Below are 19322 nucleotides of genomic sequence, written 5' to 3' on the forward strand. Positions count from 1 at the left end.
CTGCCATCATTCCCTCTTTTAAATTCCATTTCAGAGAATTACAGCATTTGGAAAGCATTCATTGAGTAGTTTGAAAGGTACACATATCATACAATTGATTTAAGAATTATAATAGCCACAAACTCTCATAATTTTGACATCGTACAAACTATGCATTTATTATTATTGATATTTCACTGCACTGTGATTGTGTACATGTGAATGTAGAATACAACTACGCGAGTGTGCGCAAGGGTGAAATGCTGATTCTTTGCTGTTTTGACCTATGATCCTGAAATCTGATCACCTGTCATTTCTTTTTTCTTAGTAGAGTGAGGATTCTTTTGGATTGTAAAGGACTGTATTTTACAGTTTTGTAATTTTTTAATTTTGAAGATGGTGCTATTGGTATCAGAGTCCCTTGTTATTTTTGTACTGTTCTTACTGGTCATTATAATGTTTGAAACTTATTGCAGATTAAAACAGTGTGTTGGACCAAGACTCAAACTCGGATTTGAGTCTCGGTCCGGCGCAACAGTTTTAATCTGCCAGGAAGTTTCATATCGGCGCACATTCCGCTGCAGAATGAAAATCCTATTCTGGAAACGTCCCTCAGGCTGTGGCTAAGCCATGTCTTCGCATATCCTTTCTTCCAGGGATGCTAGTCCTGCAAGGTTCGCAGAAGAGCTTCTGTGAAGTTTGGAAAGTAGGAGACGAGGTACTGGTAGAATTGAACCTGTGAGGACGGGTCATGAGCCGTGCTTGGGTAGCTCAGCTGGTAGAGCACGTGCCCGTGAAAGGCAAAGGTCCTGAGTTCGAGTCTTGGTCCGGCACACAGTTTTAATCTGCCAGGAAGTTTCATATCAGTGCACACTCCGCTGCAGAGTGAAAATCTCATTCTGATTATAATTTTCAGTTGTGAGATAGGACTTACTCCATATTTGGAAAAAGATTCCTCTTTGAAACCCCTTCGCCCGTCCTACTCCCCCTGAGTTTCTTTTGTTCCTATCACACTTATGTGCATGTGTACTCTGTGATATTACAATTCTGTGTTTTACTAAGTGTTCTGCATTGACAGGCGTGAGCCCAGGATGTATTGGCAAGTGCGACAGCAGTCCGTGCTTGAACAATGGGACGTGCCACGAAGGCTACGATAGCTACTGGTGTGATTGCAGGTGGACTGCCTTTAAAGGGCCCATCTGTGCTGATGGTAAGGACAACCATATTTACTGCTGCTGCTGCTGCTACTGCTACTGTTGCAGTTGTCTTCTTCAGCCCCATATTTCAACTATACTCTGGTCTGCAATGTACTACTTACTACAGTGATGTTAAATGTAAAATTAATTTTAGCAGAACTCTCCCATAAAAAAATTCAAAAAGCAATGTACAGCATTGTTATATATTTCATCCCAAAAAATATTACAGTTGTGTTTAAAGCTATGCACACGTATGGAAATAAATATTGATTTGTATTAATAATACAAAAATACAAAGGTAGATCAAATATAAATGGTATTTTATTTCTTAAAAATTAATTCAAATATAATTTATTTTTCTGCATAGTTTTCTGCTTTAGAAATAAGTTTTTCCAGGAAGAAGGAAAATTTTTTATCGCTGCATCATAGAATGAAGCTTGTTGAGTAGGGGGCCAGTTTTGCACAAATTCGTGTATGCCCTTGTCATCTTCAAATCATTGTCTTTCCTCAAGTGTGTTTAAGTGACCAAAATAAACTAAAATTGCAGAGCAATAGTTGCAAGCTGTGATCAAATTGCGTCCAAGGAATTTCTTGAAATTTTCAGAGTATTAGAGAGGCAGTATGGGGCATGATATTGTCTAGGAGGAAGATAGCTTCTTGGATTGGTTGGTCTTTTGTGGTGATACACAGGCATCACCTCATGCAGCTGGTCACAGCAACATGCAACACTGATTGTGCATTGCTTGTGCAAAATGTTAATGAGCCAAGTGCCTTGTCGAGCAAAGATAATGGTTGAAACAACCTTGCCAGCTGACAGTTTTGTCTTGGGTGTTAGTTGGGCTGCGTGCCCTTTCCTTCGCCATTCCATACCGGCTTGATTCCAGTCGGTAGTGTAGTTGTGGACTCTTGTTTCATCACAGGTCATCGTTCGACTCAAAAATGCATCGCCTTTTTCAACCCTTGCTGGAAGCCTCTGAAAGACCTCCAAACGTCTTAACTTCTGATCTGCAGGCGATGGACTCGTCTGGTACAAACTTTACGGAACTTTAGGCCTTTTGCGACGATAGCTTGACAGCTCCCATAACTTATTCCAACCCATTCTGCATTTTCAGACATACTTACCCATCAGTCGTCTTTAAGAATGTCTCGAACTGTGTGTGAGTATTTTCGACCATAATGCTGGTCTGAGGATGGTGAGTGTGTTCCTGATTTTCCACCTGTTCTCATCCTTCCTTCCACTCTTTTTGCCAGAAGGACACACAAGTCCTTGACAATGTTTGGTCCCTGAACTGTGCAGTCAATCGCCAAAAAATTTTTGTCACTTGAATGTTGTTTATGAGCAAGAAAATTTATAATTATGCATTGTGCAGTGCTGACACATGTTGTGCTGACATTGTGAACACTGCTGATGAAATGGTTGCAAGCGTAGAATAACCAGCTTTGTCCACTCCTAATGGCCCATTCCAAGCATCTAGACCTGCAGGCCTAGTCCTGCAAACAAAATGCTCACAAACAAAAACTTATTCACGAAAGGTTAGTTCAGTCAGTCTTCGTGTCAGTTTCAGATTTCCATTCATAATCTCTCTTCTTATTTGGCAGTCACTATAAAAATCAAATATTTTGTCTTACAGTGTGGGTTGACTTTCTATCAAAGAAATAAATTTCTCGATATTAATATTTTCCATTTTGAGAAACAGTTGTATTGTGCAGCAATCTGCCACGCGGAAACAATGAATGCGCGTCGCAGCGTGCGTCACTATCTCAGCCAGTGCAGAGCAGTTGATAATTTTATGCTCTCCTACAGATTTTTTTGTTGACTGATCTTTCGATGAAGCACGCGCCAACTTCTGCACGGCATCTCTGTCATAGTGAAAATCGTTCATGCGTGCCTAGCCTTATACTTGGGTAAATACGGTAAATGTAGGTTTGCATGGTATGTGTCTTGATATTTTGTCTAAGAACTTGTAACTTAATACTTCTTTCATAACGGATCCAAAATTTGATTCAGTATTGGCTAACAAAATTCTCCCCCCCCCCCCCCCCCCCCCCTTCCTTCAAAATTACGCCGAGACAGAATGGATGACTGTGACACTGTTATGAGTTGAAATCCAAGTACTGCCAGTTGACACATTAAAGGTTGAAAAATGCTGTAACTAGTTTTTCAGATTGCAGGTCATCATCTGGACGGAAAGAGGGCTAGGTTTGGGAACATCGTAAAGAAGGGCAGCTGTGTTCAGCCAGTGTGTCCCATAATATTATAGTTTGTAATGCGACGGTGTGAAAAGGGACTGAAACAATGTATTTTGCTACCTTTTCAGAATGCACCACCACCACCACCGTGTATACCTATTTAGTACAGATTTCTGAAAAATGTAAAAGGGTCACTCCAAAAGAAATGCACAACATTTTTTGAAAACTTGAACTTTTGGTCTGTATCTTTAGTATTTACAGAGTACATAGAAACATTCTTCCTACATGTATTTAAATTTAATTCAACCTGTTTCCACAAATCACACTGTTGTAGCACTGCATGAAGATGGCTGCAGCACTTGATGTTGGTCTGAAGCAACGTGTTGTTAAAAAGTTCCTGTGTTGTTAGAACAAGACAATGATAGTGATGTAAGGCAGTGAAAAAATGATGTTTGTCAACATACTTTAAAAATGTCAAAGGTATAGAAGATAAATTGGATGTTTTGAAAAGTATTATGCATATCTTTTGGAGTGACCCCCATATAAAACATTATGTAGAAATATTTTAATTTGATTTTTTACTGTGGATGATCTACCTGCTAGCAGAGGAATTATGTTACTTTATCCATTATCTAGCAGTAGAGAGAAGGCAAAGCTCTTCTGGTGAAATACGGCTGGTTGTAACTGTGTAGTATTAACTGAAAGTTGTCCCAGCATTTCAGTTTGATGTATACTTTTCATTTTAAGGCAGTCAGCTTCCTCTGTTGATAAGAATCTGTTGCAGAGTATGTGGTTGTTCTTCCAGAAATTGGTGTGGTCATGAAATCTAGCTCCATCGTTAAGTATGACTTCATGGGTAGCTGGAGGTCAACCATTTCAGAAAAGATTCGTGTCGGATTCACGACCACCAACCCAAAGGGGTTCCTGCTGGGTTTCTTCTCCAACATCACTGGTGAATACCTCACAATCATGGTTTCCAACAGTGGTAAGTGAGATATCATACTCATATTGGTTATCGTTGGGTGTTTGCCTGTCAATACCTAGCAGAAACTGTAAATTTAATTTGTACAGTCATATTTCTGTGTTTTGTACATGTTAAATCTTTGAATGTGTAATATATTGATAATTATTATGGTGAGGCTATCAGTTAATAATAAATATGCTGGCTGACAAAAAAAAGTGAAACACTCAGAAGACATGGTCAGTTGTAAATGTAACTTCATACACTTACACACCACTGTCGGGCTTGTGAATGATTAGATACTACGTGAATTGAAGTGGGGGGGGGGGGGGGGGGAAGGGAAGGGAAGGAACTGACAATATAAGCTGCATTGGGACATTGAGAGGAATCGGCAGCAACGAGTGAAATTGTGTGACGGACAGGGACTAGAACCCGGGATTTATTGCTTACTAGGTAGTTGTGTTAACTGCTGTGCCACCTGGACTCGACATTTATTGCAAATGTGCGGACTATCTCTGCAGGCTCCCCGTCCGTGTCCTCTGTGCTCGCTAATTTTAGAATCCTGCCAAAGGTCAAATGTAAATGTACATCCTCACTGAAGGTTGTGGATTGACTCCCCAACAAGGTGAATCAATTATATGAATGTGTGGTATCTGTTGTTTTGGCTATGTCCGAAAGAACAGACCCCACATGTTCATGTAAATGATTAAAATCTCTGTAACTAGTAGAACGGCAATCAGAGTGTATTAGTGTTGTTCGTGTTTAATATTGTGACTTTGTCTGGTAGGGCGTGTAAGGAACTCACTGTCCAGGGCATAAAGACGTTGAGTATTTGTGTGAGACAGCATTATCAGCATGTGACCCTTTGGAAAGAACCTCATTGTGGGTCTTAAATTGGCCAGCTGATCAAATTGTGCAATATTTAGATTTGTGAGATGTTTGGATGTGACACTGTCGTCGGACTGCGTGAGAATGTAGGGGCAGGCATACTCATTAACGAGGGGACACTCGACAGAGTCTGACCACCACAGTGGAAGATTGACATTTGTGCACTCTTCACGACCGCACCTGCCATCTGAGAACAGTTAATGGACTACCTACGACACACCATTGATCGAAGAATAGCAGCACCAGACGTAGGGAATTACCATCCCATGCGTAGGCTGCTGGTAACACCACAACACAAACTGCTGTGTTTAGAGTGTTGCCATGACTGGAAAGCACAGACTGCTGACGAATATGTCACATTGTGTTCAGCAACAAATTGCACTTCTTCATTACTCCGGATCGCCACTGTCAGCGATTATGGTAGCGACGTGGGGAGAGGAGCCATGTATATGACTTTAAGTCACAGCTGGTAGCAATTGAAGGAACTGTGACTGCTCAGCGGTACGTCACAGACTTCCCATAACTTCGCGTTACTTCTCCAGAGTGTATACGATCCGGGACAACCAGGAGATCCGGGAAAAACCCAGGAATTTCTTCATCTGGGAAAAACCCAGGAATTTTTTTTAGAATTCCTTGAATTTTTCATTGTTTAAGTTTCAAGTTAAATTTTTGTAATTTTGACTGGTAAGAACTGATACTCTAACAAAGGATATTACCGTATCCCGCTAGTGCATAATAATAGTGCAGCATTAAAACATGAATGAGAGAAAAAACGAAAATAAAACTTAAATTGCAAAGGAAATGCACCGTATAAAATAGCAGTGCACGTACAAGCGTCTGTCAACAGCAAAATGTGAAGACTATGCAATGCTTCATAATAACAAATTGCCTCCATTGAGCGTGACGTCACAATGGTTTACACTAAGATTCATTTAAGCAGTTACAAGCGGGCTCATGCACATGCACAGTTGAGTCGCATATGACTAATACCTTCTCCTCCTCCTGGCTACTGAAGTGTGGCTGGCTACTGAAGTGTGGCTGTTGGCTGTGTAAGCAGCAGTAGCTGCAACCAGCCACATTAGGCACTTGGAAAAATTTCACTGGCATGCCCAAGCTGCCATTTTTTTTTTTTTTTTTTTTTTTTTTTTTTTTTTTTTTTTTTTTTTTTTTTTGGAGGGGGGGGGGGGGGCTGCAGGCCACATGAATACTTGGCTGTGAGCCGCAGTTTGACAACCACTGGTCTAGAAAATTCACTGTAATTGGATTTTTAATAATCTCTAAAGATTTTGTCTACACATGTATAGGGCAACAAGTTTGTATGTTCTTGCTGAATAGGGCTGCTCAGGTTCTTTGTTTTTTGGTTTTGCTGATGTTCACATTGATGTTCTGAAGCTTATTACATTGGTAAATTTTCATTTTACAGGTCACTTGCGTGTCGTGTTTGATTTTGGCTTTGAGAGACAAGAGATCATTTTCTTGGAGAAGCATTTTGGACTCGGTCAGTATCACGATGTTCACTTATCAAGAAAAAATTCAGGTGCGACCATGATCCTACAGGTATGGAACTCTTCACATCAGTTTTTACATTAATATTATGTTGCATGAATAATAGTGGTAATCTTGCAGTGCACAAAGTTCACCAAGATGCCTTGCAAATTCTTAGATGCTGTAAAATAAGGTAAAATGACATGATATGAATTTCATGATAAATGCAGTGGCTTTGTAGTTTTAAACTTTTTTTTCTGCCCAAATTTAAATAGAACCTACAGTAGCTTATTCTTATCACTCACAGTTTAACAGTGTATTTCTTTTGTAATCTAGGTTGACAATGACGAGCCACGAGAATATAATTTCAACATTAAAGCCTCAGCAGATGCGCAGTTCAATAACATCCAGTACTTGTACATAGGGCGAAATGAGTCCATGACTGAGGGCTTTGTTGGCTGCATATCACGTGTGGAGTTTGACGACATTTACCCTCTCAAACTGCTTTTCCAGGAGAATGCCCCACCCAATGTCAGGTCTCTTGGAAGTGAGTATTATTATTATTATTCCCCCAGAACTAAACTAGAAACTTCTGCTGTGAAACATATTTATTGTAACAATTTTATTTACTGCTAACTGTTCAGTAGTTAGCTGTAAGCACTCTGTGAATGAACTTTAACTTCTTTTTTTTTTTTTTCTTTTACTTGTGTCCGAGTGTAATGTACAGAGCAGACAGCTAGCACCATTTTACATAAGTAGCATATCTGATGATTAGAAGAAATATCAGTAAGTACATATGGAGGACGTAGAAGCTTATAACAGAACAGAATGTAACATGAAATCTTGGTAAGAGGCAATAAATACAGCAGCTCAGGCTGTTCTGCATTCCCACCTGCGGACCAATTTGAGATGCAGTGACGAAACTGCTCATGTGCGGACAGTCAAGAAAGTTATGGAAAACTCATTAAATTCTCCTCTCTCTTTTTTTTTAAATACCCTCAGCAAAATGCTGACACATTTAACACAAAGTCTTCATTCAACCAATCCATTAACAGGAACAATCCACTAACAGGATACAAAACAATTTCTTTACATATGACAATGCTTAGTCAGTAGAGAACTTCACATGTATACTAATACTTAGTGGTATACTAAACATCATTTCTCAAACATGTAAATAAAGAGGGTCGCGATTCTGTGAAATATTTGTCTGTGTAATCTCTCTTTTTGATAAGATTTAAGTAGTTTTCTATGTAGAGAATAGAAATTTTGTTTTTGCGAAATTTGTTAACACTAACCGCAAGGAAATTTAACCTTGGACGAATAGAATAATGAAGGTAGAGTTTCTTTGTAACTAGCTTGTATATTTATCTTGAATGAGGCTCTCCTGATTGCAGAGATCTTGTAGTTGATATAAGGGCGGTGTTAAAACAAAGCTTAACATGTTACCTACACATTGTTAACTTTGAAGCTTTCAAAAATCTTTATTCTGGTAATATGCTGAGTTAGTATTGGAGTGGTGCTTTTGATTTTTCCAACTACTACATTTTAAATGATGACTTTTCTATTGCAAGTGCTGGTCACTCTATAATGTTGTGCTTACTGATTTTTGCACTCATCTGTATTTTTTTTATATGCAGTATAATGTGATATTTGCAAGACTTACGTATTTGTGGTATATTTAAATTTGTGTATACAAAGGTGGTAGTTGTGTGCTGTAGTGTGGATATGTGAAACTTTGAAAGACATATTAGAAATAAAATTGTACTTCTTCCCATAGGTTGTAGAGCATTGTAAAATGACACCCAATAACAGCACTTTTATAACATTCACTTTAGAAATATTTGATTGCTACACAGGTGTTTGAAGTGTATCTTGGCTAAAGTTCTCTGTCACTTCTCAGCTTGGGGCAAACAATTCTTGAAAGCATTAAACACAACAGTGTGTTGTGAACAAAACCTGTTGTACATGCAGTATTCCTTTGTACACAAACTGGCCATAGTTTACTTCTTTTGTATTACCAACAGGTCCACTGAATGAGGACTTCTGTGGTGTTGAACCAGTGACTCATCCACCTGACATTATAGAGACTCGTCCACCTCCTATGGTCGACAGTGACGTATTAGATAGGATTTATCGCCATACGGATTCTGCCATACTTGGAGGTGAGTGTCTAGGTTTCAGTGCTACAGAGCTTTTATGTTGACTGCAATAATTACATGTGAGGGTCTGAAATAGGCACAACACCATTTTTGTAATGTGAGTGGGATGTGTGCTAATACAACGGAGCATCTGGGGAAATGTAATAACAACTGTTGTCAACTATGCTAGTTCCTTAGATACAGTTTGTGTTTATAATTTTATTTCAGAATAGGATTGTGATGCTATGGCATGAATATCACATAATACTTCCCATGGAATTGCTGTCCTAATATTGTAAAAAACCGTTCTGGCTTTGTAGACAAATTGTAGTGTTCTGTTACTCAGTATTACCGTCGTCTCAGTATTGATTGCAAAAAGTACAATTCATATACTGACAAAATAACTGAAAACTATTTCACATTATTAGAATTTTCAAGTTTTGCTGAAACTGGTCATTTTAATAACCTACCATCGCGATCTAGACTCTTTTTCACTAATTTTACAATACTGAGGTGTTATCACTGGAACGTAACTATTATTGTATTTTGCGAGTGGTGATAGCAGAAGTGTCGAGTGTATTCCAACTGTCAAGAACCTTGTCTAGCCAATATAGGAATGTACTCTGAAGTTCAGAACATCCAGCATGTTGACAGATGGTAAAATTTATAATATTCTTTTCCTAATTCAGCATAGAAACATTGTGAAACAGACACCACTCCCCTAACCAAGTGTGTTAATTATTTCTTCAGTAACAGAATCGTGTGTACTATTGTCTTAATTTTGATTATTTATAAGTTTTAGAAATATTATCCTCTTAGCTGTTATGGGTTTTGTGAATTGGTGATGTCTACTTTAAGACGTTGAGCGAACTTCATTATTAGCCTGGGTGGAGGGAGAGTCACCAGCCATAAAGAAGGGCTGTGGCACTACCTTTTTCAGATAATCTATATATTGTAATCTTATTGAAATTACTTGATAGTTGACATTTGACATGGTGAAGCGGATTTCCTCCAGTCTGAGCACTCAGTCATGTCTGAACCGTTCGCCGTTGCCAAATTGCACACAAAGTGCATACACAGCATTAACCAGACATTACTAGATACTTCCACACCTGACATGATTCAGCATCACAGACACAGTTACCATAATCACAGAGATTGGCTAATGTTAGATAAACTTCATGCAACATTGCGTAAAGCTGACTTTTGGAAAGTCGCAGTTCATCATTGCAACGGGGTCACCACAGGCATAAATATAATTAATAGCCCCACAATGGTTAGCACATAAACCAAACGTGTAGAAGCCCATAGGTTGGAATCTCATGAGATGTAACTTAAAAAAAATTATTTCTAAATCTATTCAAAAGCATTGCTTGAGACTGCAATTGTGTGTGTGTGTGTGTGTGTGTGTGTGTGTGTGTGTGTGTGTGATTTTTTTATGAAGACCTTGCTGGCTGAAAGCTTTATTTGTGACAGTCTTTTTGTTGAGCCTATCTGTGGCTCAGCATCTCCGCTATTGGTGAGTAGCAACTTCCCTTTCCAAATATTGTTTTATTCAATTAATTTGTTTAAATGTATTTTTTTATTTCTAATACTTTACCATGTCATTTTCATCATCTAGTTGACTTTTTTTTTTTAATTGCTCATATTTTCCTTCGTATCATTCTTTTTGGTTTGGAATCTGCCTGTCTCCTATAATCCGCAAACAAGTGCCAGTGAGGACTGCTTATCGGTCAGTAACACGCGACTTTGAGGCGAGAAATATCAGTTTGCTTTTAGTGGCGTAAACTGAATTTTTTCTGTCCAAGTTTGCTTGCAGAGGTTAGCTCTGCTGCAGATTGTTGATCGCACTTTCATGTTTGTGGTCAGGCCATGAGTAGGTACTGGAAAATGTAGAGTCTATTTTTGGGAAAATTTGCATCTAATTTTTTGTGTTTCTAAATGATCAGATGCTCTAATATAAAAGATTATCACGCTACATGGGTGAAGACAAACAAAACCTTTGTTCTTTTAAATTGACTGTTAAAAAAAAAAGTGACGATTGGCAACTTTTTGACTGGATTGTTTGCTTCTGTGAAAACTTCAACATGTTTTTGTTCCGAAACGGCCTTTCTTTTCTTGGTTTGCCAATATTTAAGCTTTCGGGTATGATTGTTCATTGAAGAGCAGCAACACTTTCCCACCAGCAAACTTAATGTGTTGCCAAATTAAGCTGTTTCTGGACATTACTTGTCTTTTCCAGCCCAGTTTGATTATTACAAATCTGCAGACTACTAATTTTGATCTTTCGTGGGCATTCATAGCTGTGTGACCCATGCTTGACAACGGTACAAACTGAACTGACAAGGTATTTAGTATAGAAACAGAACTGATCGCATGGTAATTCTACTTTTATGTTAGAGGAAGGATTTTGCTGCAGTCGAAAAAAAGTTAGAGTTCATTTTTCAGTCGCTATAGTGCATTCGCATTATTAGCGATAGTGGCAGATAGCCGCAAGTGGGGGGGGGGGGGGGGGATGGATTAATTTTGCCTGCTGGAAGGGAGAGGAGAGGTGCAGGGAAATGAGCCCCACCTCCCATTAGCAGGGCAGCAGCCTACAGCAGGATTGACAAGTTGTTACAGTGATCGTCAATCTCTTCTGGTGTTGTAAGGGTGGTAATCGAAATACATGATAGTCCAGGATTAGTCACTTTACTTTTTTAAAAATAAGAAAAAAAACCATGAGCATGAGCAACACATGATAAAAGGCATTTGGGGATGGCTATCCGCAATTGCTTGTTGAGATTAGCAGTGTATTGTTAACGATGTAGTTTAGGCCCGACCTGTAGCGGTATTCTGTGAAACCACAGTTCGAACATTTGCCATGTTAAAAGTTTCTGCATTTTTGAGCTTTGGCTAACAAACAAACATGCGCATTTCTTTGTTGCAAAATGCTAGGTGCCACGGCTTATAACTACAACTTTGCATTATATGGCGTGTATCTTAAATAGACCATTCAACCGTCCAGTTGGACGGCGCCAGATGACTGTGCATTGATACCTTGTTGCGTTTTTACACTTTATTTTTCTGCAACCAGGTTCTTATGCACATTATCTTCCCAAATTGGGTTTCGCCAAATGATGTAAAATACCAATAACTGAAAATTGGTTACTTTTCGATATTTATATCCAGACAATAGAACTATTACATACTAGCTCAGATAAAGTAGTTCATATTCATAGAATTTGCTGTGAAATAGTGTCTACTAAATAATTTTGCATTTTGAGGCAGAATCTGCATCTATTTCATGTTTATCACAAAATGTGTATTTTTCTGGACCCTAGCCACGAGTTTAAATTCAAGTCTACAAGATGCTTAGTCTGTCACAGTTCAGTCATTGGTCACTTATTGTTGTCAACAGACCATCTTGCATTTCTGACATTCGTTACAGTGGGCACTTCCGACACTGCCTCCGCATTGCACATTAACAGCATTTGTGAACTGATCCATTGTGTTTGTGTGTCACCTATAACCGAGTGGTAGCTGGTAGCCACTGTGGCAATATTGTAGCAGCGACAGACATCAGCGACCAAATAATTTTAATTGGAGTATAGTTTCAAATTTTTTGCTGATGTACTGCTCCTTGCAGGAAAATACATGAACTAAATGGGATTTGTTGGAATATTACTTTGTTTAAGAGAACGGCTTTACTTGCTGTGAGTGAAAGAAGCAGCATTTACTTTTTCATTCCTACTTATTTGGCGTCTCTGAAACCATTCACATGTCCTGAGGTGATTGTTAGATTGGCAACTAAAAACAGAGCTGAATTTACTTGCACATTCCACTCTATATCATGTCATACATATTTATAATTTGTTGTGCACTGTTTAACTTGCTACCACTAATGTTGTTAGACTAATGCAGTTGGTCAACATCTTGTAAACATCTCTCACTGCCAACCGCTGTACTGTATTTTGCAGCCGGCCGCTGTGGCCGAGCAGTTCTAGGTGTTTCTCTTTGGAACCGTGTGATCGCTACGGTCGCAGGTTCGAATCCTGCCTTGGGCATGGATGTGTTTGATGTCCTTAGGTTAGTTAGGTTTAAGTAGTTGGAGTTGTAAGTTCTAGGGGACTGATGACCTCAGATGTTAAGTCCTATAGTTCTCAGAGCTATTTGAACCATTTGTACTTTGCATATTTTTCTTAAAATATAGTTACCCCCCCCCCATATGGTATGGCAAGTTTATGACTTGTAGCAGTAAATATAATACTTGTATATACTCCATTAATTATAAGAATAAACCTGATATAAACAGACACAAACGTGATGATTGGTTTGTGGCCGTAGCTCTCATATTGGCTGTGTTTCGTTCATGGAAGTAGGTCCAACTTTTATGTATTGATTCCTTATTACTATGTCCTTGTAAACGAAACTTTAAGACATTCTGATGTATAAACAGCGATCAAAGTTTTTCTTAATCATACTTTAGCTACTTAATTTTTATTTCAAAAATCGTGTACAGTCACGATCTCTGTAAGCAGTACTCGTGCTCTGATGGTACCACAAAAATTGATGACACTGCTTTGTGCATCTAGTGAAGCTTGTACGCAGAACACCGTTAATGGCTAGAAACAAGTTTTTGTTAATGTTTGTCACAACACTGCAGAAAAAAATCATCTTTGACATTTTTCAAGAAACATTATGTAACAAATATTAGAAATGATATTTCGGACATATTTGTGGCGTGTGTTGCAGATTGATAATTGGGTGGGCAGAAGTTCGTTACCCATTATGACATACAATATATATCTTTTTTCTTTTTTGTTCGATTTGGTTAACTAAAAAAATTGTTAAAGATTTTGAATTTAAGAAAACATTACACAATTAAATTTTTTGGTGAAAACTGAAAAATCAAATACTCTTAGTTTGAATATGCCCATTGTTTTATAGGACAGATGTGGCCTCACACGAGCCAGAGTCATAAGTGCCATAGAAACATAGAAAACAATTTTCACAGTGTCAAACAAACCGTGCAAATTATGCATTTTTACAGTGGTCACCTGAACACTGCAATCTGAACCCAGCAGAATCAATCTGGAGCCAAGTTAGGGGATTAGCCGCGAGAAATAACATGACATTGAAGCTGCCAAACTTACTGGAACTAATGCACGAAGCTTTGCGACATGTCACTGCCGAGCGACAGTGAAATGCAGTACAGTGCGTCATAAAAGAAGAGGGGGTGAAATGTGGACTTGTGGCTTGGGATTCTGTTGCTGATCATCTCTTTGTCAACGTAACAGTACTGAAATGTACCACAATCCTCGGAGTCCAATATGAAAGATGTTCAGTGATTACCAGATGAATGACTGTAATACTTTCAGTGACTTCAATATTTAGCTACATAGTGAAATTTCAGCACTGCACTCTTACGCCTCACATAACTAATGCAGCAAAATTATCCTTGTTAAAGTCAAGAATTTTCATCACTCTCGTGTTTAATTATAGTACTGTGTTGGCTAAGATTGAGAGCATGTAATATTTTTCATGAGCTCACCTAAGAAGTGTATTGCTTGAGTTTTACCATTATTTTCTTCTGTTCAAAAATTAAATTACATTCAAGGCTATTAAATGACATTCAGGGCTATATTATTCACTACTTGTCTCTTTATGTGTCTTTCCTACAACTGTTTATATCACTGCATGTTAGTTGGACCAGATTGCTGGCCCCGATAAAGTTGTTGTCCTGTATTTTTGGTGAGTCGATGTACACGTAATGCACAGCATAAAACATATCCTCATTTTCGTACTTGGCTGTACTCGAGACAGCTTGGCGTGTGCTCCACCTCAACCAAAATCCAATGACATGCCAGCAAACGCGGAAGAATACATAGAGTAATGTTTACATGAGGTTTATTCTTATATATAATATATGCCGATATCTGTTATTGGTTCTGAATGTATGCTAACGTTTTACGAGACTGTTCATTTAGTGAGCTTCAGTTAAAATAATTATACTTCTTTTTTTCTTTTAAGGTGTCCTTGCAATAATTTTCTTGGCCTTGGTGCTGATGGCTGTTCTGATTGGCCGATACCTGGCCAGACATAAGGGTGAATATTTGACACAAGAGGACAAGGGAGCAGACGATGCGCTCGACCCGGATCAGGCTGTTGTCCAGTCGGCAACAGGCCACCAAGTAGAGAAGAGGAAGGAGTGGTTTATTTGAAGTGAAACAGGTTCCACGTAGTGACAGTGGCAGACTCGGAAGTTTGCCATTATGTTGTGTCAAATGCGACCCGTGCTCTTAGTTGTGTGGGAGTAGTAGGTGCACACTATTAATGTTCACAAGAAGAAATCTCACAAAGAAATCACACCAAAACTTTTGAGTGAAAAGGGAGTTATATCGAATTCAGTCAGCGTTGGTGAAAGATATCTGCTTTATCGCAAGCTTTATTTCAGAGACAAAGTGCAAAGTTTTGTATGGAGAATTATGTACTGGGCTGCAGTGTAGAGGTAGAGTTATTTGCAACTGGCTGGTGTTTCCTCAGGTATACATTTTATAACAGAAGAGTACTTTTTTTGGGAATTGAAACTTTTGCTACTACATATCAGTTAAAGTTTCCATACCAAAAGTAAAAATAGAAGGTAATTTGTTCCATCAACCTTGTCATTATGGACCTTATAGACTGACAGTACCTATTTGAGTAATATTAAGAAATTGTGGTCATCTGCTAAAACAGTCTGTAGGTAGAAAGTTAAAGATTCTTTTGACTTTGTTTCTACAGATTTAGTAAATGACAAAGCAGTCAGAATGCTGCTGTTAAATTTTGCTGAGTAAAATGCAGTGTTTTGTAGTAACTTGTATAGTTTGGTTGTGGCAGCTGCCTCCATTTTATGTACTTTACAACCTATCCTTTTCCCCCCCTAAATGAAAGATTTTTACATATCCAGATTTTAATAAACTTTTGTGAAAAAACTCCAATTTGATTAAAAAAAGAAAACCTTTTCATCCACTGCCACTAAAAACTAACCTGTTGCTCAGAACTGTAATTTGTAGCCACAACAGAGCTGAAATTTGTGACCTGAGTGTGCTGTGTGAGCATGCCTTCGTATCTCTGTGACTAAAGTCACTGTTAGAGATTTATACTGTAAAATTTTTATTACACTTTGTGTGGTTGTGTATTAATGATTGCACTTAATTTTTTCAGTATTTCCCCGAGCAATAAGCAGAGATTATTACCACAGTCTAACGCATGCAGTCATAACATTCATGGCTGTGAAAGTTGTTACCGTCTGGTAGCCGAAACAAGACTAGCTCCCCTAGTGGCAGGAAATCCCAGGATTGGATCCGAGTTTGTTGTTTGTTCTATTCTATTTAATTAATGAAGTGATTACTATATTTGCTTTCTGAGCATTACTTATATATCAAGAGACATGAATTATCATAAAATAAAGCAAAAACAGCTCAATCTGACAGATTTAGTGACATAATCTACAATTTGTTCATGAACAAATATTGTCAAATACTTGCATAATTGCAGCTTACTCAGCTGAAAGCAAGTGAGTGTAAACGTATATTTGGTCCATGAGAAGCATATATTTCTGTTGTTGTCCTTTCTTATTGTGATTGACACTTACCTCAACACAAAACAATTTTGTATAGAGTCTAATGATTCGCACATTCCTAATACATGAATATTTTCATAATTGTAATTACTTTTGCTTCAGAAGAATATGTCTTGGAAGAATTTTTATGGCAGTACTACACTCCCTTTAGTAAAAAATTATTTTACAAATCAATATAAATGATACTATTCTCATTCGTCAAATATCATGTTTGACGTAGCTTACTCTCCGCTTGGAGTGCTGCTGTCACAGTTTAGTGCAAAATTTAGCTGGAGTGTAATGACTGTATGTGTTGGACTGTGTTATTACTAAGACATTATGATATTTTATAGATTTAAAAGGTATTTTATTTAATATAAATGTTCTGAGAAAGTATTATCTGCCACCTATTTTGTTTCTTATATTTAAATGTCTAATTAATCTACACAATTAAGAGTAAGCCTGCTGATTTTGAGAAAGGTAGGCAAGCACTTTTTCAGAGTTTATTAGTGTCTGTTGGTTGTTGTGGAACATGTGCATGCAATTTTTACGATTCGTACATTGAAACAATTTTCTCTTCAGCCAGTTGTAACTTTATTTTCAGTGGTTGATAATGTGACACAAACCAAAAAAAAAAATAGTTTTGCATCATGAGAGAAAGCGAACTGAGATGCAAATTATGTCATTCACCTTAAGTAATGGTACGAGATTATTTGTCCCGAGTGCTTACTCAGATCTTTGGCTCAAAGAAAAATATTAACAGTATCACTTGTATTTGGTAATTATAGTGAAACAAATCTGTGATGTTGCTTGCAGAAAATGAGCTTAGGATGAAAACCACTGTTGTGACTGAAATTCTAGAAAATACGTTGTTGAAATAAGGGAAATTTCTTATTTTACTGTAATGGAACCAGTTTCTACCACTATTTCTGAATATGGCAAGTATGTGGTGATTTTTAGAAGAATCCAGTACTTCAGTTTTTTTATTATAAGTGCAATCTGTAAGAAAGGAATCTCATTTAGTGTTGTGCAAGTTACTTGTAGGCTGCAGCTCTGAATAATCTCGGATATATTTTTTTATGTGGAAAAAGAACAGTGAAGACACTGTATTTGTTTAAAGTACCCTCTGCTTTCAATGGTTTGTGTCACAAATTTAAATTAAATATTGCTTTGTTAGAACTTACAGTATTTTATTTAGAGAAAATGAATAAAAATAAATTACTGGAAGGTAATTTTAGTCCTTCACAAATAGAGATAGGAAGTATTAATTCTGTGTGTAACAGAGCATTGCCTTGCTAATGTGACATGCATATTTTAAGACTTGTCATGGCCTTTGGAACTTGTGATAACGTTATGCAATTTATGATGCTGGAGTTGAAGAAATTTAAATATTTTATTTCTTAATTTTTATTTTGTCGAGTAGTTGTATATATTTGTTATTTTGGTGAATCACACCGCCGAAGCATCGGCAAATTATGGCAGCTATTAATTCAGTTATACATATGTTGTGTCTTATATTTTAGTATTATACATGTGATTTATTTTCAGTTTATATTTTGTAATAAATATACATTTGAAATATTATTTATAGTTTTTTTCCATCTGACACCAATAAGCATTTCCTGCATTGAGAGACCAAAAATATATGATGTTGTTTAGGTCCTACTTTATTGTAAATCGTGCAGCTGTAGTTTAAAGAAAAATGAGCAGTGTCCTCAACTTTTATTTAATTTAAGACAGAATGATGTACACAGGCAGAATCTAAACACAATTCTGGGCTTGCATGTGTAGTGACAAATAATTGTACTACACTTGAGTTGAAAAACACTATTGTTCCATTAACAAGTTCTAATGGTATTAGTGACAAGAAGAGTTAGAGCAGTGAATCATGTGCAATGTATTTTGTATTTGAACACACAGAAAGGTTTGGCTCTCATAAATTAAGAGGCAAACTCTTGAATGCACTTATTATTGTTAAAAATTTAACTGTGTGCATGATGTGTGTGGGAACTGTACAGACTGAATATTCAAGTAAAATGTAGCACTGAATCCATCGCACCAAGCTGGACTAAAAAAAGAGGTACACGGGCAAATGTCAAATCGGAGAACAAAGATAATTTAATATTATGTCATAGATTAGACAGAATTCGCTGACATTACACTGTTGTGGTGGATGATAACTGTGTAACATAGTTTGAGCACCGTACTTGAGTTGGCTTGTGGTGCGGTTGTCTACAACAGGGGCGGGCAGAAATCCTGCATGTGTGCGGTGCACTTGTACGCGTGCAGTTAACAGGTGTTCTGCGTGCACACAGGGGCAAGCTGGCCACCAGCTTATTTCCCTTCCCCATCATACCTTCTGTCCACTCCTTCCTCTGCAATGTGTTTTGTTTCATAGCTTGCTTTATTGAATGAAGGAATAAGATTATTAAGAGTGCTTGAAAGATATCGTGGTTTGAAAGAGTACCTATTATGTACGATACGTTTTATTTAATTACCACAGATGGAGTGGAACAAAATTTCTACATAGAGACAAACGCAAACAGTTACTTAGATTTTCATCACTGATGTTTGCTCTTAACCGACACTTACTAATTCAGCAAATGGTTTTCCAGCTGCCGCTATATTAAGCGCAATCTTATAACTTGCACGTATCGCTGGGCTATTATTGTTGTCGTCCATAAAAATTGTGCTCCATAAAATGTTAAATCATTTAGATGAGAGACATGACGAAAGGAAGTCGCAGATCTCTCGTCACCACAGCAACTACGACAAATTCATCTAGTATCGTCAGATCGCTCTTCTTTAGCTCAGTCAATTTCCCCATCCGCTCAGAATCCGACAATAAATTGTACTCGTACTTGTGAAATTTGTTATTATGGCCTTTAATACTAAACTTC

General features: G+C 37.7%; 1 protein-coding gene across 5 annotated transcripts in view; it reads left to right on the top strand.

Moving 5' to 3' along the window:
* The window catches only part of LOC126293196 (neurexin-4), a 153325-nt gene extending 135319 nt beyond the window's left edge, over positions 1-18006 (top strand). For all 5 annotated transcript variants that reach the window (XM_049986318.1, XM_049986320.1, XM_049986317.1 and 2 more), the window contains 6 exons: positions 1058-1189; positions 4171-4350; positions 6638-6771; positions 7036-7246; positions 8727-8864; positions 14853-18006. In XM_049986318.1, coding sequence (XP_049842275.1) covers positions 1058-1189; positions 4171-4350; positions 6638-6771; positions 7036-7246; positions 8727-8864; positions 14853-15043 — 986 coding nt within the window. In that variant the 3' untranslated portion in view covers positions 15044-18006. The remainder of the gene's footprint in view (positions 1-1057; positions 1190-4170; positions 4351-6637; positions 6772-7035; positions 7247-8726; positions 8865-14852) is intronic.
* The last annotated feature ends 1316 nt before the right edge of the window (positions 18007-19322 follow it).

The sequence above is a fragment of the Schistocerca gregaria genome, chromosome 10, assembly GCF_023897955.1.
Source record: "Schistocerca gregaria isolate iqSchGreg1 chromosome 10, iqSchGreg1.2, whole genome shotgun sequence".
Classification (NCBI taxonomy): Eukaryota; Metazoa; Arthropoda; class Insecta; order Orthoptera; family Acrididae; genus Schistocerca; species Schistocerca gregaria.